The following is an 18,759-nucleotide window of genomic DNA, read 5'->3' as shown; positions in this document are numbered from 1 at the left end:
CCCGGCCGTCAGCCGTTATGCTGCGTGCTTGCTCCGGGTCGCCCGGTCCGCCGTGAGCCAGGAGCGGATTGCACCATCGGGCGAGATGCATCACACGGCACGGAGGAGAATAAACAGTATCGCCAGGCGGAATCGCATTAACGATGGCGACGATGGCGATCAGGTTTGCTTACTGATGTTGGGCCAGCTGCGATGGGTTTTATTTTTGTTGAAGAAACAGTGACTTTCGGTTTCTGGTTCTGTTGCTTTACTGTCTGGCCGCAAGCGTTTCGATCATTTCGAACCGATGCAACCGACGTTTGGGCCGCGGTGTGCCGAGAATATTGAAATTTCTCTCGCTCCACTGTGCAGCTTGTCGGACAGTTGAGTCTCGTTTTGAAATATAGGACGTTAATGGACGGTCGGAATGTTCAAGCTGAAATCGGGCGCATTCCATAGTTTCTTCGTTTTATTTTTGCTCCGTTCAAATTTGCATCAAAATGATTGTTTTGCTGTAAAACATTTAGTAATATATTTTAAAAATAACATAACACTGCTAAAAAACTGCTATTAGGTCTGCAAATTAATTAGTTCGGTTGTAATAACCCCTCTTTTCATCTCCAGCGACGATTCCCGTACAGGAATCTCTTTTTACTGCCGTACAAGCAGTAATGAAAAAGTCTATAACACAAATTAACAATTGAACAAAATAACTTTACCAGGAACAAAACTTGATATGTTCAAATGCTTAAAACAGGTTTTGTTGATACTTTGACCAAACAATCTATACTGTGTTAGATGCGTAATGATAGGAGCTATCAAACACATATTTCATAAAGAAAAAAAAGGGTTATATTTAGTGAGTAACGCCATCCATACGCCACCCGCACGAATTAATTTGCAAACCCAATACTTATTGACTTCTGTTTACGATCGATATGCATCAAAACCGGTCTCCAACATTGCACTGCGATTTACTGAGCCGGGCCGAGTGTTTGTTATGCAAATTTTGTAGCCGGCTCTTGACCGGCACAGGGATAGCGGACACCGTACGGACACCGCGCCATTAAGCATCGAGCCAAATTTCGAATGAGAAAGTTTGCACACTGCTCAAGCCTCGGTTGCTGCTCCGGTTGACATCGACTGTAACGATGTCTCCCTAAAGAGAGAACCTATCCTCTACGTGCGCCATAATAACATACACTCCGTAATGACTAATTAATTGACTCGCGGCCCCCCATCACTTATGCAACGGTGCACAACATTAAACAGCACCCAGCTAACCGTCCAATCGCACCCGCCGCCCGGTTGTTTCCACTTTGGCAGCATAAATTTGGGGAATCAATCTGCCCGGTTTTGGGGCCTCTTCAGCCGACAAGGGGTTCCCGATTTTGTTTGCTTATTCCTCGACCGGGATCTCTGTTCTGCGCCGTGATCGCGTGAACATTGTTGATGCCGGGATGGTTTGTGTTTCGGTTTTGGGTTTCTTTTTACGGCTCACGAAGCACACACCCGGGTGCTGTCTCTTTCCCGCTGCTGGTTGCTATTTTTGGACCCAGAACGAACCAATTTACGCGGTCAAGTGGTGAAGATCTTCTCCAATAATTGTAGTACCACGACACAGCCGCAAAGATGCAGCAGCAGCAGTGTTAAATAGGAATTCCGATACGAGGCCAGACACGAGTCGGAACTCACCCTACTAAAGTGAGCGACATAATCATATCCTAGAGAAATGCACGCTGCACGGAATTTATTGCAGCTTTGTGGCCATTACATCAGACGATGCTGGTGATGGGAACGTTCTGCTTCGCCACGTCATCACCGACAGTCTGCTCGCAGTTATTGCGTCACGGAGCTCACGCACGCGGCACCGAAACCAGAAACCTGATGTGCCGAATGGCATTCCGCCGGGCCAGACAGCGACAAGGAGCTGCTTTTCTGGCGGTGGCCGCTACCGACGAAACGAGGAAAGTGTATACATAATATATAAAAAAAAATAACACACGAAACGGGAAACCTCAACTAAGCCCTGGCTGGCTGGCTGGCTGGCTGGCCATTGATTGATCGTAAATTTTACATTAAACACATGAAACATAAAATTTAATATCCACTGCCAAGCAGCGGGTAGCATTGCCGAGCCCGGCCATGGGCCATGTAGCCGGGTGTCAGTTAACGGATTTTGAGAAATTTCGTCGGCACGGAACGAACCAACGGACGGCCGGTATGATCGACGATCCGTCGTAACCGCAGCGCACGCCTTCGCAGGAAAAACCGGGTTGATCTTACGAATGGTTTTTTTTGGGTAATTCCCCGAAGAACCCGCTCCGGTCAATGTTTATCCGGTCAACGGTCGAGGCTGAGGCTGACGATGACAAAACGGTTAATTATGCGAAGAAGTTGGGATCAGACAAAGAACTGTCACCCTTCACCCGATGATGGCCCGTCCACTGATTGGCTTCCCGAGCAGTATTGCCGACTTCCGAATGGATTAATTAGAAATTAAGGGCAGCCACTAATGATTCCGTCGATGGGAGTCGCTATTTGTGCGCTCGGAATGGGCAGCTTGCAATAAATCATCGCCATTCGTCAACCCCCGTTTTTCCGAGACCTGAGGGAAGCCCGTTCGCAGGACGGAGTCTATGTCACGCCCCAGCTCCCAGCATTGGCATTGTGTCCGGTCGGTCGATTCGGTGACCCGTTTTTGATTAATTTTCCGATTAACTGCGACCCGGTAGCTGCGCGGAGCAGGTTTTACGACTCGGCCACTACGTGGCACGTAGTGGTCCGTGTTTTTGGCCCAGCTCGGGATTCGATAAGCACGCCCTGCCGAGGTACAAGTTAATTAAACTCGAAGCTCTCTCTTTCTCTCCCGTGTGAACCATTTCTCCCCACCGATTTGATGGCGCACGAAGTGGGGCACAGAAATAGATCGATCGAACGGAGTGCGGGTTCAATGGGGCCGAATTTCTTTATAATATTTGCTACTGGAGTGCCTTCGAAAAAACATCAGTGGATCTGATCGATCCTAGCTTGTGTGCCAAAAACCGTCCTTTAATGGGGACCTGCCCCGAAAAAAGGTGAGAAGAAGCACCTGGGACTTGGGTTCGTGACGGGCGTCCTTGTCTCACAATGTTGCAGTAGAATCGTGCTCCGGGAACTGCAACGGCACGCTGACGACGATGAGCCTGAGCTAAAGTTTTCGGACACGACAAACACTTTGGCCCGGCCCGGCACCGGAAGACCGGAAGCATATTCTCTTTCTGCTGCTGGGGTGCAACGCGGCGAATCGGCAGTACTTATGCCTGTCTGCACCGTCTGCTCTGGCTCCTCGAGGCTTCCAAGGCAAGGATGCACGTTCGCACCTCGCCACCCGGTTTCGGTGGGGTTGGGCCCTTCGTGACAGGTTTATTTATTTAATAATCACTGCAGAAACGGCACGGCAAGTTTTCGGCACACAGCTTGCCGGCGATCGTTACAAATTTTAAACGAATTTCGTTTCCCACGGCCGGGGCTTAAGTATTTAGCGGAGTGAACGTAAACTTTACGACTATGTCATGCATGCACACCGAACCCTAAAAAAAGCGAGTCGCGGATCGCGTGGGGCACCCTGCCCGAACGCAAAGCGAAAGCAGTAAAGAACCAACGACGTGGAACCCATTAACAGCCACTCTACAGCTGTCGAATAAGGTAACGAACAAACATTCATTTAAGCAACGAGCGCTCGGAATGGTAGAAGAAAATCCCGCCCGATCAAAGCAAAGCAGCGAAGGAATTGAAGCGAAATTGAATCGAAAACACAAAACAGATGAAAAGGAACTCAAAGGAACCAACAAGGGAACTAATCGAACGAACAGAATGAAAACGGCGGCCAAAAATGGAGCAACGGAGTAAGTAGGAAAGAAGTTTGTCAAACAGTCACCTTGTGTTACGAGATGGCGGACATTTATCGGGGGGGTCGCACCATCCGACCGGGACTGGCCACAGGACCCGCGCTGCAGGACCACTCACACACAGGCACAACGCGCGCACACACTCTTACACGCTGTGATTAATGTACGTGTCGGGAAAGGTCCGTAGGCCGGCGATGCTGTTGCTGCTGCTGCTGCTGATGGGCGACACTGCTACGCGCCGAGCGCATCATAGCTTCTGCGCGTTCCTGCGTCCCTGCGTCGCTTTGTTTCACTGTCCGTTTGAACCGCTCCACTCCAACTCTTTACGATCCTCGCGATCGCGATCGAGGAGGATCTGCAGACGATTAGAGGCGGACAGAGGGTGCCAGAGCGCCCGGGCGCTCGCCGTGAACGATTAGAGAGTGAGTAGTTAAAGTGCGGAATCGCTACTGGAGGGGTTATTTTTAAACTTTTTTGTGTGTGGGGTGCGCGCCAGTGGGCCGCGCGAATCGCACCGCCCCCCCGCCCCGCCCGTCTCCGATGTAGCGGAAATTTTTTGGCGAGATCCTGCGGCGACGGCCGCTCGAAGGCCGAGAATAGGTCGACCCACCGTCGCCCGGGACCGGGAAGCGAGGGGGGCCCAGCTGGAAGAGAGGACGGAGGGCCAAAGGCTCCCTGAAGAACCCACAGCTGACTCGTCACAACCTCACGTTCCCGCCAACCGGATCGCGGTGGGCCAAAGTGTGGTATATTTAGTATGAGACTCTCGCGCACGCGGTGTGTTTTATTTTTCCCGCTCGAGAGTCGCCGTGTGTCCGTGTCTTCTTCCTCGTGTTTTTCCCGCCCCACTTCGCCGCGTGTCGCGTGTGTAATGGTAGCCGTCCCCTTCAGCCGCCTTGGCCGTTGAGGTCCGTGGCTAATAAAAGGGTTATTTTTAGCACCGCCCCGTGAATCTGGATGGCCGGCGGCCGGGAGCACCGTGGTGGGCCAAACATGCCGAAGATGCTGGCTGGCTGGCTGGGCCAAGACTGCACACTAAACATCATCGATTAGCGCCGCCGCAGCCGTAGTTATTTGATCTTCCCTTCCGTGCGCTTCACGTGTGTGCGCAAACACCAATCAACTTGACAGACTACCACGGGTCCGGGTGGCGGCCGGGCCGGGAACCGGGCGCCGGACATCGTCGTGTGAGCGACGCAGTGACGGACGTCCTTCACCCTGGAGCGCCGGCGGCAAATTAATTGCAAAGTCAGGTGGGATGCTAATGAATTTGTTGCACTTGTTCGACCAGCACACGGAGGACGCGGAGGGTGATGTTGATGTTTTGCCCTTTAATTACATCAAAGCCTAATGGGTGCTTGAGAACTCGTTTCCCTGGTGCTGGTTCCCGATGATGATGATGGAGACGTTTGCCAATTAGATTGTCGCAAGTCGCAACTAGTCAAAAGACAATGCTTGTTGGCATCTGGAATGCAAAGGGAATTTAATTAGGGGGCCCAGTGCAACCCGGACGCATCGGACGGCACATTCAATGCAAGGACAAAGGTTTCCCCATTCGCAATGCAATGAGCCAGAGCCTGTACCGAAATCGACCCACAATGGATCCGATTTCAGCGATCAATCAGTGATGGATCCATCAGGGGTATCGGATCGTAGATTAGCAAATGTGTGTGGGCAGTCTTTTCCTGCCATTACAAAAGGACCCCGAAAATGGCGAACGTTGGAAAGGTTTTAAAATTCTCGCTGGACGCACGCCCTAATGGAAGGGACTAAAGCAGCAAAAGGACCATTCCGCTCGAATGGTCCCTGTCGCCCCTCGGATATGATTGGGGCCTCGTAATCAATAATCCATAACGGGGCGGCCGTGTATGTCGTGACGGACGTGATTACTGCACGACGCAGCACAGGTCATTTGTGTGTGCCGCCGAAAGGATTCTCTAGCAACACAGCCGAATGACCGAGGGCACACGAAGGGACAAAGAAACGGTTGAAACATCTCCCTCCAAAATGTTGTGTGTGGGGAACTGTGTACCGTACCGTAAACGGGGACAAAATTCGCCAAACAGACAGACAGCGATAGAAAGGTGGACCGACCGAGGACAATAGGTGTACATAAAACATACAGGGCGGCAGAGGATAACAGAGGCATTTCGGGACGGGTTGCTGGAGTGATTGGGTATTGGAACTGAGAGTAAATTTTACGAGAACTTACGGTACGAAGGGTTGGCTTTGGGATCGTATAAAATTCCTTTTAATAAATTATTTGCCCAAATGGAGGCGCATGGTACCTCTCTACCAATGATGGCGCATGGTACATTAAATGGGTGCATGGTAAATGTTGAAGATAATATCAAAGAAATAAGCTCGTTGTGTGCTTGAATTGTGATGAGCCATTTGCCTTTGGGCACTCAATTGAATATTAATTTTGGATCATTTGTTTCCGTGATGGAGACGCCTGGTGCTTCATTTCAATTCGTTGCCAACATACGTAAGTTCCCATAGAATTTACCATCACAGCGCAGCGCAACTAAGCTAAAGGCCAGAGGGTTAAGCTACAGGGTGAGGTTATTAGCCATTATTAGCCATTTATGTGGGATGCAAACTACGACACACAACGACACGGACAGCTGGTTACGGGTTACAGATAGTAAAGACAGTGATAGTGTTGGGCCATTACCAGGGTAATTATCATAAATTCCACAAACTATTCAATCTTTTCGGGACACTTTCGCTATGCATGCCGTTCGTCGGAGGGCAATGGTGAGCGCGGGACGCCGACGGCCTCGGAACGGGGCAAACGGGGGGCTGTGCCGGCCTCGTTACTGTTTGCTTGCTTGCTTCTTCGTACCCCGAACGTGTTTCACTTTTTCTTTCTCGCTCTCTCTTCCCTTTTGTCGGAACGCTACGCAATCACTACGCAAAACACGGTCGGCCCGTGCCCGTGGAATACTAACGAAACGTGTATTAAATTATTAACACTTATTATTTTCACTTTCACTCAACACTCTAGCACCACCGGCGCGCCGCCACCGCGTGACTGTTATTGATACTACTTTCTCTCGATTTTTGCTACCACCTCCGGGGTCCGAGGGAAAAAAAACCAAAATCGTGAACGTTAGCCGGCGAACATTCGTTCAGTTTCAGGCCTTTGGTTGGTTGGTGGGTTCGTGTGTGCCGGCATTCTTTTCACCACCCAAGCGCGGGATACAACTTTTTCCATCGTGCAGAGAGCAATTTGGTGGCCGGAAGTGGCCAAGTAATGGAACCAAAAAGGCTACAAATGGTCGAGGCACTGAGATGGGGAAAGTGCGCGCCTCGCAAAAGGCCAAAGTGCGCGATTCTTATCGGCTCGGTCGGCACCTTGGGAGTCGCTTGGAAGGAAAATATGAACCAATGGACCGATTTTTGGGCCGGGCCCCCATGCGACTTATGCTGCCTTCAAGGCGTTCGATTTTACAACCAAAGCGGCTGGGTCCCCGAAACCAACACATATTTTCGTTGACCTTCGAGGCTTTGAATCGAGTATTTATAATTTATGCACAACGATCTTTACTTGGTGCCAATTTCGAGCGGCAAGAAGTTTTTAAAAGGGAGCGTGAAAATTTTGCAAAAAACCACAACGAGCCCACAGCCGGTTCGGGAGTTCGGCATCGGCACACCACGGGAGTCGAGTCCGCCAACACTATTGACAAACGCAACCTTTCGCGTTGTTTGCAAGCAGCACAATGAGGCTCGTCGAACCCCCTCCGAAAACCATATTGTCGCGGTGTTGGGCGGGTTTATAGTTTTCGTTCCTTTTTTTTTTTTGGAAATTTTCCGATCCAAAAAGGCTTCGCTCGCCGTGGCCCTCTCTCTTGCGTGTGTTATCTCTCTCTCTCTCCGGCTCCAGTTTGCTACTTCTTAATCAAACATCACGGGGTTTTGTTCGCGACTACAGCATCCGCAACGGCATCGCGAAAAGCGCTCAGTTTCGGTGGCCGTGCCGGAGGAAAATCGGTGAAATGGAGAGCACATTCGGGGATGGTTGATGACATTCGAGCAGCTTATCAGTGCGACATCGAGGCGCGTCCTCGGAATGTGTAGCAATATGGGGCCTTTGCCTTAGCGGTGATGATGATGATGCATTTTCTCTTGGTTCTCGCGCACATTACACCTCCACGAGCACACACACGCGAACACACGAATACGGACTGATAACGGACTGCCAAGGAGCGCCGATTGAATGGAGGGTTGTAACATTCCCACACAAACACCAACACCGGATCGGTGCGTAGTTTGGAAATCACAGACCCCACAGCAGCTGTCTTTTTTCCGATCCCGGTGCGGCTTTGTGTACCTTCTTATCAGCTAGGCTCTGTGGTCGGTGGTCTGGCGAACGCCTACACACCGCACAGGGCTCCGTTCTATGCTCGAAGCACCACACACTGCACTGTGATGTGATGAGCACAGCACACCGAAGCAAGTCCGGAAGAGCTCACCGAAGCTCACCGAAGGCTACAAACATACTGACTGGCCTCAGTAACTAATGTCGTGAAGGGAGCACAGTTTTCCCTTATTAGCTTCTGCTCTCTCTCTCTCTCTCTCTGACTGTCGCTTTCTCTCGATATAGTTTTCCACCATTTCGACACAATCACACTGTGATCTACATTTTCTTGCCCATCAAATGGAGACAGAGATAGCGAGAGAGAGAGAGCAACACACAGAATGTTATGCGAGCGAGAGAGAGAGAGAGCAGGCGTGCCGGTGGTCGTCCTTTTCTGCTTCCTTCTCCAAGAAGGCGCAGGGAAAAGTCTCTCTCCAAACGGTTCGAGAGCGAATGTGAGGGGAAGTTGCGTGTCGTTGCGTGTAGTGGTATTGCGTTAGCCGCATTGTATTGGTGCCTCCACTCACACGTATACACAGGCAGTCGGGCAGTCAGTCAGTAAGTCAGTAAACGCACGCGGCGGTGACTTCGATTCGAACTTGTTCCTTGGCTCCAAAATGACACTCGCCAACTTGTAACTGTCAACCGGGGGAAGGGGAATCCTTGTGTGGCGAAGTGATGAAAGCATAAATTGGGCCCTAAGATCGTAAAACATAAAATAAATTAATTTAACATATTTTATGAGATCGTCTCGAAAGAGCCCGAGCTCGGTGCATTTGTGTTGGTGTTCAAAATTGGCCCCAATTGGCGGGTGTGAAAGGATTCTCATGGTAATCGATCACCCAGCCGGGGGTGTGTTCCGCCTCAAGATGGGAACAGCTCATAGAAACCTTCCCGTTTCATCACTCATCAGCTGTCCCGCGAGCAGGTGTTGGATCGGCGGCGACAGGTGGCTACGCGCCGCAGATGATGGAAGTGCCACTCTGAGCCACTCTGAGAGTCGAGCCCATTTCGAGCAGTTTCGTGCACTTTGGAGCCCTGTCAAGCGCTAACCGTTTTCGTCGTGAATGGGAGTTTAATTTGAAGACTCCACTTCGAAGGTCGTTTCGGAGGAGGGCACAAAGCATTAATTAAATAATCATCCGGGCCGACAGTCACGACGGATGAATATTTAATTCGTCAAACGCGCCCCGAACGGAGCGCCAATGTTTTTTTGTGTGGCCGCTCCTTGGGCTGGGTTTGTGTCCTTGCTGGCCGTGACCGAGGGGCGCGTTCCTATTAATTGCGTTATTGCCCTTCTCGTGGCGCGATCGACGCCACCCAAACGGGGCGTTGAATAATGGACCACATCATAACGGAAATGGCCCACCGGGGAATGGCCACTGCGGTCGGCATGCCGAAAAAGGAAGCCCGAACACGCAAGGCTTTTTTTTCGGAGCCCTTTTGCATTTTAGATTCCTGGACAAATCAAAATTTTATCATGCTGCACCTGTAACCTGGTCCAGCCGGAGGATCGGTTACTTCATCAGCCACGCCACCCCAAACCGGAGCGATTGGCATTTGCGTGATGATGGGTCCCACTGAGCATCGTTATGTTTCGTCCAAAACCGCCTACCTTCCCCCCAGTAGGGGGATCGATCTTTCCGAAAAACAAAAATAAATCGATCATAACAAAGCGGAACGTAATAAGCTCGTCTCGATCGGCTCTTAGCACGGCTGTTTGTTTTGCCTTCCCCTTCCTGCGCGTGTATGCGTGTGCTGCGTGGAATAATAAAGTCGGCAAATATTTACATCCACAGCTGCGTGGGACCCACTTGGCGCCATTCCCGGCCACCGGCCCGGCTACCTTTGCTAGCTCTTCTGCCGAAAACATCCCTCGCCAGTCTCGCCAGATGCAAGTGGCGTGCCAAAAACAAAACCCCGCCAAGCCGAAGCGATGTTTAAATAGCGAAAGCGAAAACCAGAAGCGAAGGTGGCCATTAAAACCACCCACCGCCGGCGGTAAACTATGTTGTGTGCCGGTGCGCCTCATGTGTCGCCGGTTTTATGTGTGTTTTTTGCGCCTTTTAATAACCATTTATGTTGCGCTCAGGGTTCGGGCCAAGTTTTTGGCATTACGTCAATCACCTACGTGCTTTCCAAAATTAGTCTGTCGGAAATGGTTCTCGGAGGAGAAAACTATTTTTGCCACATAAAATTAGAATGCATATTCAACATCACCTTAATGAACTGCATCACTTTACATACAAGGCACACTTTTCCATTTTACATTAGCGACAAGAGTCACGGCGCAGGGAACATTTATTGACCCAGTCTGCCATGGCCTTGTCACAGTTCATCCGTCCCGGCCGCCACGAGGCAAGTTGTTAATTATCTGACAATTAGCATGCAACTCAATCACGTCGCCGTCTTTCGGGCGCAGTCGGTCGTCCAAGTCCCCAATGCTGTGGCCTTCACCAGCACCACCAGCCACCACCATCGATTATCGATGGCTCTGGTGGTTCATTTGCCGACGCCGTCGTCAACTGGACTCGTCGCCGTCGAGAGTCGTGGCATCCATTTCCAGCCGTCCGTCCGTCCGTCCGTAGTCCTCGGAGACTAGAACAGAAGAAGTCGGCACGCGGCGATCGATTTCCGATATGTATATGTGAATGCGGCCCGTGCATTCCTCCATTCCTCAGGGTGGCCGATGGTTCCAATCTGCCCTTGGAACGCACCGACTTGGCCGGGACGCGATGGGCCTGTGGAGGCATTAGGTAAACATAAGTTTTGTTCCTTTTTTTCCCCGCTCTTAGCTCGTTAGCCACGCGGACTCGTGTGGCTCGTTCTCGGTTCTCGGCCTATGATTGAATTGTGTAGGTAACCGATCAACGTGTGGTACCTCATATACTCATACCAGACCTTCGCGGCCTCCAGAACGGCGCGGCCCAATAACATCATTAATCATGCAGAATGGGAAATGATTTCGACGGGAAATACCAAATCGAGCGAACACGTGGCCCGGGGCCCGATGGAGCTGACATTTGCACTTGCCAGCTTGGCGGATCGCCCTCGGAACGGCCTCGTCCTCAACAATGGCCTCGCATTTTGTCGACATAATGCCCATTAACACCCGTCGGGGACGGGGAGCGAGAATGCGGGAAAAGAAAGCGCCCGAAATGTTGCGATGCGAAATGTAAGGACTCCATTATTAAGTGGCCACTCGTTTCGGGGGTTTTGTTCTGAATATGATTGAATAACAATGCATGTGTTGTGTGTACTTCACGGGCACTGTTAACCTTTGCGTGCCGTTGTGGAATCAATAACGGGTTCTTGATTTACGCTGCGACCGTATAATCATGTAGATTAAAAATTATACAATTTCCTCAGCCGATCGATCGATGTGACTCTTAATGGAACGGTTCGAAGGTGTAGGCAGTTAAGCTAAAGTCAGTAAATGGAAGATTTAATACTCGCATTAATTTACCAGTTGGAGAAGGTGTTATTGTAATACTTTTCAGGATTGTGAAATTCTGCTACTTCAAACTATTATTAAATCTCTAGAACAAGAATCTGAGCACTTGGCCATGAAAGGATTATGAAAAGCTTCCCCAGATTAACCAATCAGTGACAATGGTGTCAGGGCTCAATCACGCCAATCTCGGCCGCCGAGACCCGATCTCGTTTTGTTTTAAAGTCCCACAGACCAACAGCTTACATCGCCGGCTCCCGGTGACCGCCTAATACCCTGATAAGACTAAATCGGGTTCAATCTGCATCTGCAAAGTTTGTCGATGCCATCGTCCCTCGTCGTCGTCTGTGGCAATCACGTACGACGTTTTGTGGCAAAGTCCCCCTAGCAGAAGCGCACTCGGAAAGTAAAAGCTCTTGCCTCTTGCCGAGGTTGCATCGCGAACGAGCAATTCAATTCTGCACCTTTTCAATCTGCGACCGATGCCCCAACCGAGTCTGGTCTGGTGCTTGAATCAAAAATTCATAAGCCTCGGCCCTGGGGCAACCACAGGCAAACCGGAGCTGCTGAATCCTTCCGATCCCGCCCGGTTTATTTATGAGTGCCGATTTAAAATGGACGCCTTGTCGCCTAGCGATTGGGAGCAAAAGTTGTTCTCTGTTCGCGCTCATCCTCCTGCACTCCAGATATCAATTAATGATCCACCGGGGTACACTGCTGCAACGGTGCAACGGCAGGACACGGACGTTGGAACCGAGAAAAACTCCCCAGGTTCGCCAGGAAGTCTCTGGTTGAAAATTAGTCACGAGCGCAAAGTTTGTCTTTCGTGGACGTCAGTTTGGTCGGGACCTTGCTCTCACTTCACGCACGTGGCCCACCGCGGTGTGTCGATCAAGCCGATGACTTGACGGACTTGACGGTGGCCGCGAAATGCTGCACACGAAGAGATTAATTTTCAACTTTGTTTCCGATTTTATCTTCCCGCGGGTGAGCGGAAAGTTTTTTAATCAAATCAACCGAAAGGATAAGCCGCTATCGACAGGCCACGGGGATGGCCCCGGGACCGGGCTTCTTGGAACGTTCGTATAATTATACGCTCGGTTCGTCTCAACCGGTGGATCCGTGATTAATGACGTCGAAACAAGTTGAAAAGTGCAGGCGAAAAGTCAAGTGAAGGAACATCTGGCGTTTACGGGATTACGGATTCGTGAACCCTTCAAGGAGCCTTCAAGGAGCACCTTGTTTAAACCGCAAAACTTCTGTAAACAAGAATTCATAGAGTAAGTTGTTCATCTTTCATGCTATTCTGTGAACCTTTAACTGCTGTTTCTTCGTACTGGCGGTGCATTAAGATGGCTAGAAGAAATAATAAACCACAACTCTTGGGCTACGCTACGGAACAAGCGGAAACGAGTGTCGAAACTACCATTACAAGCCGTACCAAGAGGACATGCTCTTCTTCGTAGCTAGTCTAACGGGTGACTCCTGGAAATATGGGGCTAAATGATGAGTGCCATAAAACTAGGAAACATACGGGGAAATCTCCCGAAACACTCCACCATAAGCAGCGGGGACTCACTGGACTACTGGACACGGCTACGGACGCTATCGCTAGTAGCGGAAACGAACAGGACAGAATCAAAGCTACCGAAAGAACCAAAGCTACAGAGCTACAACGGCTGCTCCACTGGACGCTGGAGTCAACCGGACTAACTACCACTAAAACTCTTGCTTCTACTGGCGACGATCGTAGATCGCCACCGAATACAACTGGGAACCGGGGGGGAACAACAACGCTACCGAATCAACTCGTGCGCCAGGAACGACAAACAGGCTTTTGAAGCAAAAACACACAGGGAGGACTAATACGCAAATACGTGTAGTGAAGTGGTAAAAGTGAAGCGTCTCAAAGTCCGTACCGTTCGGGCGTAGGCCATCTCGTTGGTCGCCTCGGTGAACGCTCGCCGCAGGCGCGATCGCCGGCTCTGCGACAGGGTCTGCGGGCAGAGGAGCACACCCTTTCGAACCCGCGGGGATTGGTGGGTGGGTTACAGTGTTTTAGTTGCGAAATGTGGAGCAGCAGAGCAGAGGTCCAGCAAGAAATTTGGCCGCCAGTTCGGCCGGCATCGATATTAGCAGGTATTGCGAGATTAGTTCACGATCGGTGACAGTTGGTGGACAGGCGCAAAGCATGAGAGCGATGCGATAACGAAGAGATAAGAAAACGCAAAAAAGAGAGAGAAAGAGAAAAAGAGAGAGAGAAAGGAGACATTGGTGGAACTGTTCTTGGCAGATGGGTCGGCGTCTACCCCAAAAACCTGGCGCTAAAATCTCAACACGCAACACGTGGCGTTCCGCTAGGCGATACTTTTTGCTAGGCGTGTGTTTTGCGTGTCAGTGGCAAGTGGAAGCAGCATTTTGTTTTGGTACAGATTGAAGCACACTAGTGCGTGACATCGCCGTGGACTGACTCCACCGACGTACTTACCGGCGCTACTAAAGCGGAACAGAAAACTAGAAGCGCTCAATGATAGTGCTCTACGCTTGGCTCTACGCTGCAGTTGCTGCAGTCGCGTTCGAACCCGATTATATTGCTGTGCACTACTCGCTAAACAATTGCTAGTGAATTTTGTTACTTAAAATCGTCTCTAATGTCTTCTAAACTATTGAGTGAAAATTGAGTTTTTAATTGAAACCCAAGGACGAAATCCAATTCAACTGTGGTTAATTCTAAAATTTTGGCCAATTTTGCTAAAATAAAAAAAAATTAAAATCCTGTGAATACACAAGTGGTCTCGAATGGTCTCGGGGCCACTCGGCGGTCTTAAAGCTTGCCACAGTGCGATGTGAAGTTGGTGATTGCTACACTAAAGACGTCGGTTCGGAATCACTCGATATGCACACACCTGTTCTTTCTCGCGCCTACGGGCAACCAGCTGGCGTAGTGGTAGTATTAGTAGTAGCAGTAGTAGTAGTAGTAGTACCAGAATAATGCGATATTATTGATAACAGATACGGTACGGAAGATTCGAAACGGACGATGACGAAAAGGAGAAAAGAGTTTGTGAGTTGGGAAGTAACTAATAATATGAACATTTAAATGACTGAACTTAAAAGGGTAATGATTATATTTTCCGACAGACTGAAGCACAGACTGTCCTCTCAGCCTGTTTCCAATCATTTCCTCCGAAAGTCAGTATCGATAAAATAATAAATGAGTTACCTGACAATTATATCAACCTGTCAATAGGCCGGCTCCCCGTCAACACACACCAACAGTAATGGTCAACTGGGTTAAGGTTAAGTAGCAGCTGGCGAACCAGCGAAAAAGGGAAAACAAGGACACTCGCACGACGCAGCCGGACCATGGAAAACAAATGGCCAAGCCAATCAACTCGGCCTCGGCGTTTCGTGGCTCGGAGCCGCTCAGTGAGCCGAAAACAAATCAAACGCACACACAGAGACAACAAACAACAAAAAAGAGGGAAGAAGATCGTCCGCCTGTCACGTGAAGTGATTTGGGATAACGAGCAAAATCATGACATCGAATTGAAAGCATCGATCCCCACCTCTGCCGCCCTGATTTCCCCGATGGCACGAACGCCAGTCATCAATCATTGTGCGAGTGCGACTTTCGATTGTTGTCACCGCGCTCACGCGTGTGCGGCAAATTGGTGTCCTTGTCACCGGTGCTTCATACGCACAATTCAAGATTCAGTGCCTCCGACTTCATCAGGAGCGAGAAATGCGGTAACGAAGCGCACCTTGCGCCACGTGTGCCGATGATCCGTGCTGATTAATGAAAAAAAATGGTTAAGAAACGAATGATATGTGTTCGTCCACAACAATGACGGGGCGCACACAGGCACGGCACCGGTGTTCCTGTTTTCTATTTTCGTTCCACGGCAGAAGGTGTTTTATTTTTGAAACAGCACGGAACACGTGTTCGCTCGTGTGCCGGATTGGTCAATGGCCCGCGCGGCGCACTATGGGGAATTTTTGATACAAGTTGGTTTCAAAGAGTAATTTTTATCACTCTTTCGACTTTGACAGATGAATTGTCGGAATCGGCGCAACATGGAAAGTTGAAGGTTCGGATTGCTCACAGCTAACTGTTCTGTTTTAGGAAAATATACTTAAAATTCTCACAATTTTATGACCACCTTTTTCCCATAGTGCGCAGACGCATGTGTTACATACGTTCTCGCTCATACGCTCTCTCTCTCTCTCTCTTTTACTCTCTTGCTCGAATCGTGCGTAACGTAGCCGGTAACGCTGGTAACGGCTGGAGCTTCAGCGCCCACGAAGCTTTCGTGGAGCGCTTTCATGGAAGAAAGACAGAGAGAGAGCGCACGTGGTTCGCGTTCAAGTTGCATGCAAGCAAAGCTTACCTGTTTGAACTGACGCATTCCACCGTTAATCCGCATGGAATCGGCCGCGATGCCGGCGATTCCGTCACCGGGCTCTCGGAGCTGCCGCAAGGACGAGCTGGGCATGGAGCAGGCGTGTGAGCACTGGTTGGCGCAGCAGGAAAGGGTACTCGCTTCGGGCTGCGAGCTCTGGCGGATGATGCGCGAGCCGGACGTGGGCGATGAGGTGATCAGTACGGGCGGAATCGTCGAGTGTTGGACGGTGAGTCGGCTGTGAAGGGCTGCGCTGCGGACACTCTCCTTCGAGACGGAGCGCGTCAGCTGCAGCGAGGACATTGGCGTTGTCGAGGCACGGCGGTCACAGTTGCGACACGCACGACACCGGTTGTAGGGGATGAGCTGGTAGCCGCCGCCAGGGCCGCCCCCACCCGCCGGACCACTGGCCGTCCGATCGGAGGCGGCCAGACGTCCTCCACCGCCACCGTCACTGTGACAGGAAGCGGACACAGCAATGGCGGGCGCCTCGAGCCGGCAGTGTAGCTCAATGTCCGGCACGGAGCGTGCGTTCTGTTGATCCTGTTGTGTGTCCTCCCCGGTGGCACTCTCCTCCGAGCCACCGAGCCCCGTCGCCGACAGCTGCGGACTGGCCAGGTACGTTGAGGTACGATCCTGCCGCATTAGCGTGGGCTTATTGGACGCCCCGCCACCACCGGTGGTGGTGAGAGTGGATTGAACCGTGGGATTCATGCCACTTCCGGAACCTCCGGCCAACATCGAGCTGGCCATCAACCCACCACCACCACCGGGCGACCCGATGCTGGTGCCCATCGTGGGCCCGTTGAAGGACGAGTGTGACGCCATCCGGGGGGGCTTGTTGATCGTCGATATGATGCTCGCCCCGGAAGTGGTCGTTGTGCTGCTACTGTTGTTGCCGGACATCACCAGCAGTGAGGCCGTCTCGTCCGAGCTGCCGTAGCCCGAGTGCGTCGCCGGATCGGTATCATTCTGTAGGGACATCCTTCTTCCTTTCTTCCTCGAAACGGTGCGTCTGATGCGATTGTCACAGAGAGGGTGATGGGGTGCGCGGTGCGTTGCTGGCTAACTTTGCCCTCTAACGAAGTTCACGAAGGTGCTACTCGGTGTCTCTACGGTGTGTGGTCCACGAAGGTGATGATTTGATTTATTTGGTTTCTGGAGTCTCTGGTTCTACTTTTTTTTGTTGCATGTGCCGATTGCTCCTTTCTTAAGTGCTACGTTACAGTCTGGAAGGAATAAGAAAAGGGAGAAGAAAATCAGCATCGTTCGCTCGAGCGGGACATTGAAGGGAAAAATTAACGTAAAATTATCGTACAATTTGTCTCACTTGCGTGATCTTTCTCACTATAGTGAGCATGTCTCAATCTCATCTCACACAGTCTCTCAGTTTCTTGAAAGGGGAAAAATCACAGAAGATGTGATCATAAGTGAAGTGACAACCTTTCTGATGTTAGCCGAAGCTACCGATATTCGGCAAAGAAAGCCGACAACGTGAGATCCAAAGGAGCTTCAATTCCGTCACAAATAATTAATCTCAATAATAATCAATGCGTTGGTAAATCAGGATGAAGCAGTAAATTATCCAACAGAATTCTTTGGATTTAGCAAGACTACCTTCACATTAACGAAAGTTGCAGTTATGATTATTCTTATGCGAAATATCAATCCGCCTAAACTTTGCAATGGTCCTCGGATTACCATAACAATGAACAACATCGTCGGTGGTGGGTTCAACGGAAAATGTAAAGAGGAATTTTTTTATTGTTAAATGTTATAAAAGATGTGATTGATTCAGCAACCATTTACCAGATAGCTGTTGATATTTCGATTTTCATATTCACTCACGCGTGCGACAAGTATATTTCCATACTGAGGCCATAAAAACAAAACGAAGCCAATTATTGTTTGTTTTGCGAAGAAATTGTATTCTGTTTGGTCATAGCAGGAATTATTATGAAATAACCTCGAGAAGTCCACGAGACTAACCGAACCCGATGTTTTCTCAAATTGTTTGTTGATGTTTGCATGAAAACACCGGGGACTCTGGGTCAACATTGTATGTTGAAATGTGACGCAACCTGCTAGCTGCACTCGTCATCTACCTTTTTCAATTATATGCTGAAACCTTCCGAAGGGTTTCGCTTTCCACGTGAGATAATAGCGACACAGCACCATGCTGATGAGTCATGCTGAGTCCTCACCGTCCATCGGTACTAGGAACTGCTGCAGTATTGTTCAAACCCGTTCGGCGTTCTGTTTCCTTAAATCCTTCCGACGAAACTCACCAAAACTCCCCGAAAGGAACGAAAATAATAAAACTCTGCCCTCTGAGGGAGGTGTTCTACTTTTCCAAACTAGTTCATCATGACAGAAAAGGTATAAAATGCTAGAATAGCAGCCCTCAAGAGAGTACAAACATGAGCGCACATTTTACGGTGCCAAAAAGTTGACAAGTCAACTCCATTAGGTCGTGTGTTCTTTGGTTCTTTAGACCTCGACGAATGCAGTACCTGCTTCCATTCTCTGACCATCAAGTAATATTAATTATTCATAGGCTATTGTTTTGTGGATCTTTTTTATGTTAAGCTACATACACTATCCTGCCTTTTATGAAAAGGCACTCCTCAAGGCACGCATAAAAGGTACACATTTTAACAAGATTCGCACTAA

The 18,759-nt window shown here is 50.0% G+C and overlaps 1 protein-coding gene across 1 annotated transcript in view; it reads right to left on the bottom strand.

Annotated features, from left to right (window-relative positions):
• LOC131216022 (small conductance calcium-activated potassium channel protein) overlaps positions 1–17,070 on the bottom strand; it is a 92,384-nt gene extending 75,314 nt beyond the window's left edge. Inside the window, exons 1-2 of the mRNA XM_058210423.1 lie at positions 16,075–17,070; positions 13,603–13,701 (exon numbers count right to left, since the gene is read on the bottom strand). Coding sequence (XP_058066406.1) covers positions 13,603–13,701; positions 16,075–17,070 — 1,095 coding nt within the window. The remainder of the gene's footprint in view (positions 1–13,602; positions 13,702–16,074) is intronic.
• Between the last annotated feature and the right edge of the window lie 1,689 nt (positions 17,071–18,759).

The sequence above is a fragment of the Anopheles bellator genome, chromosome 1 (genome assembly GCF_943735745.2).
Source record: "Anopheles bellator chromosome 1, idAnoBellAS_SP24_06.2, whole genome shotgun sequence".
Taxonomy (NCBI): Eukaryota; Metazoa; Arthropoda; class Insecta; order Diptera; family Culicidae; genus Anopheles; species Anopheles bellator.
The sequence above is the reverse complement of the archived record's forward strand: the minus strand, read 5'-3'. Positions and strand labels throughout refer to the sequence as shown.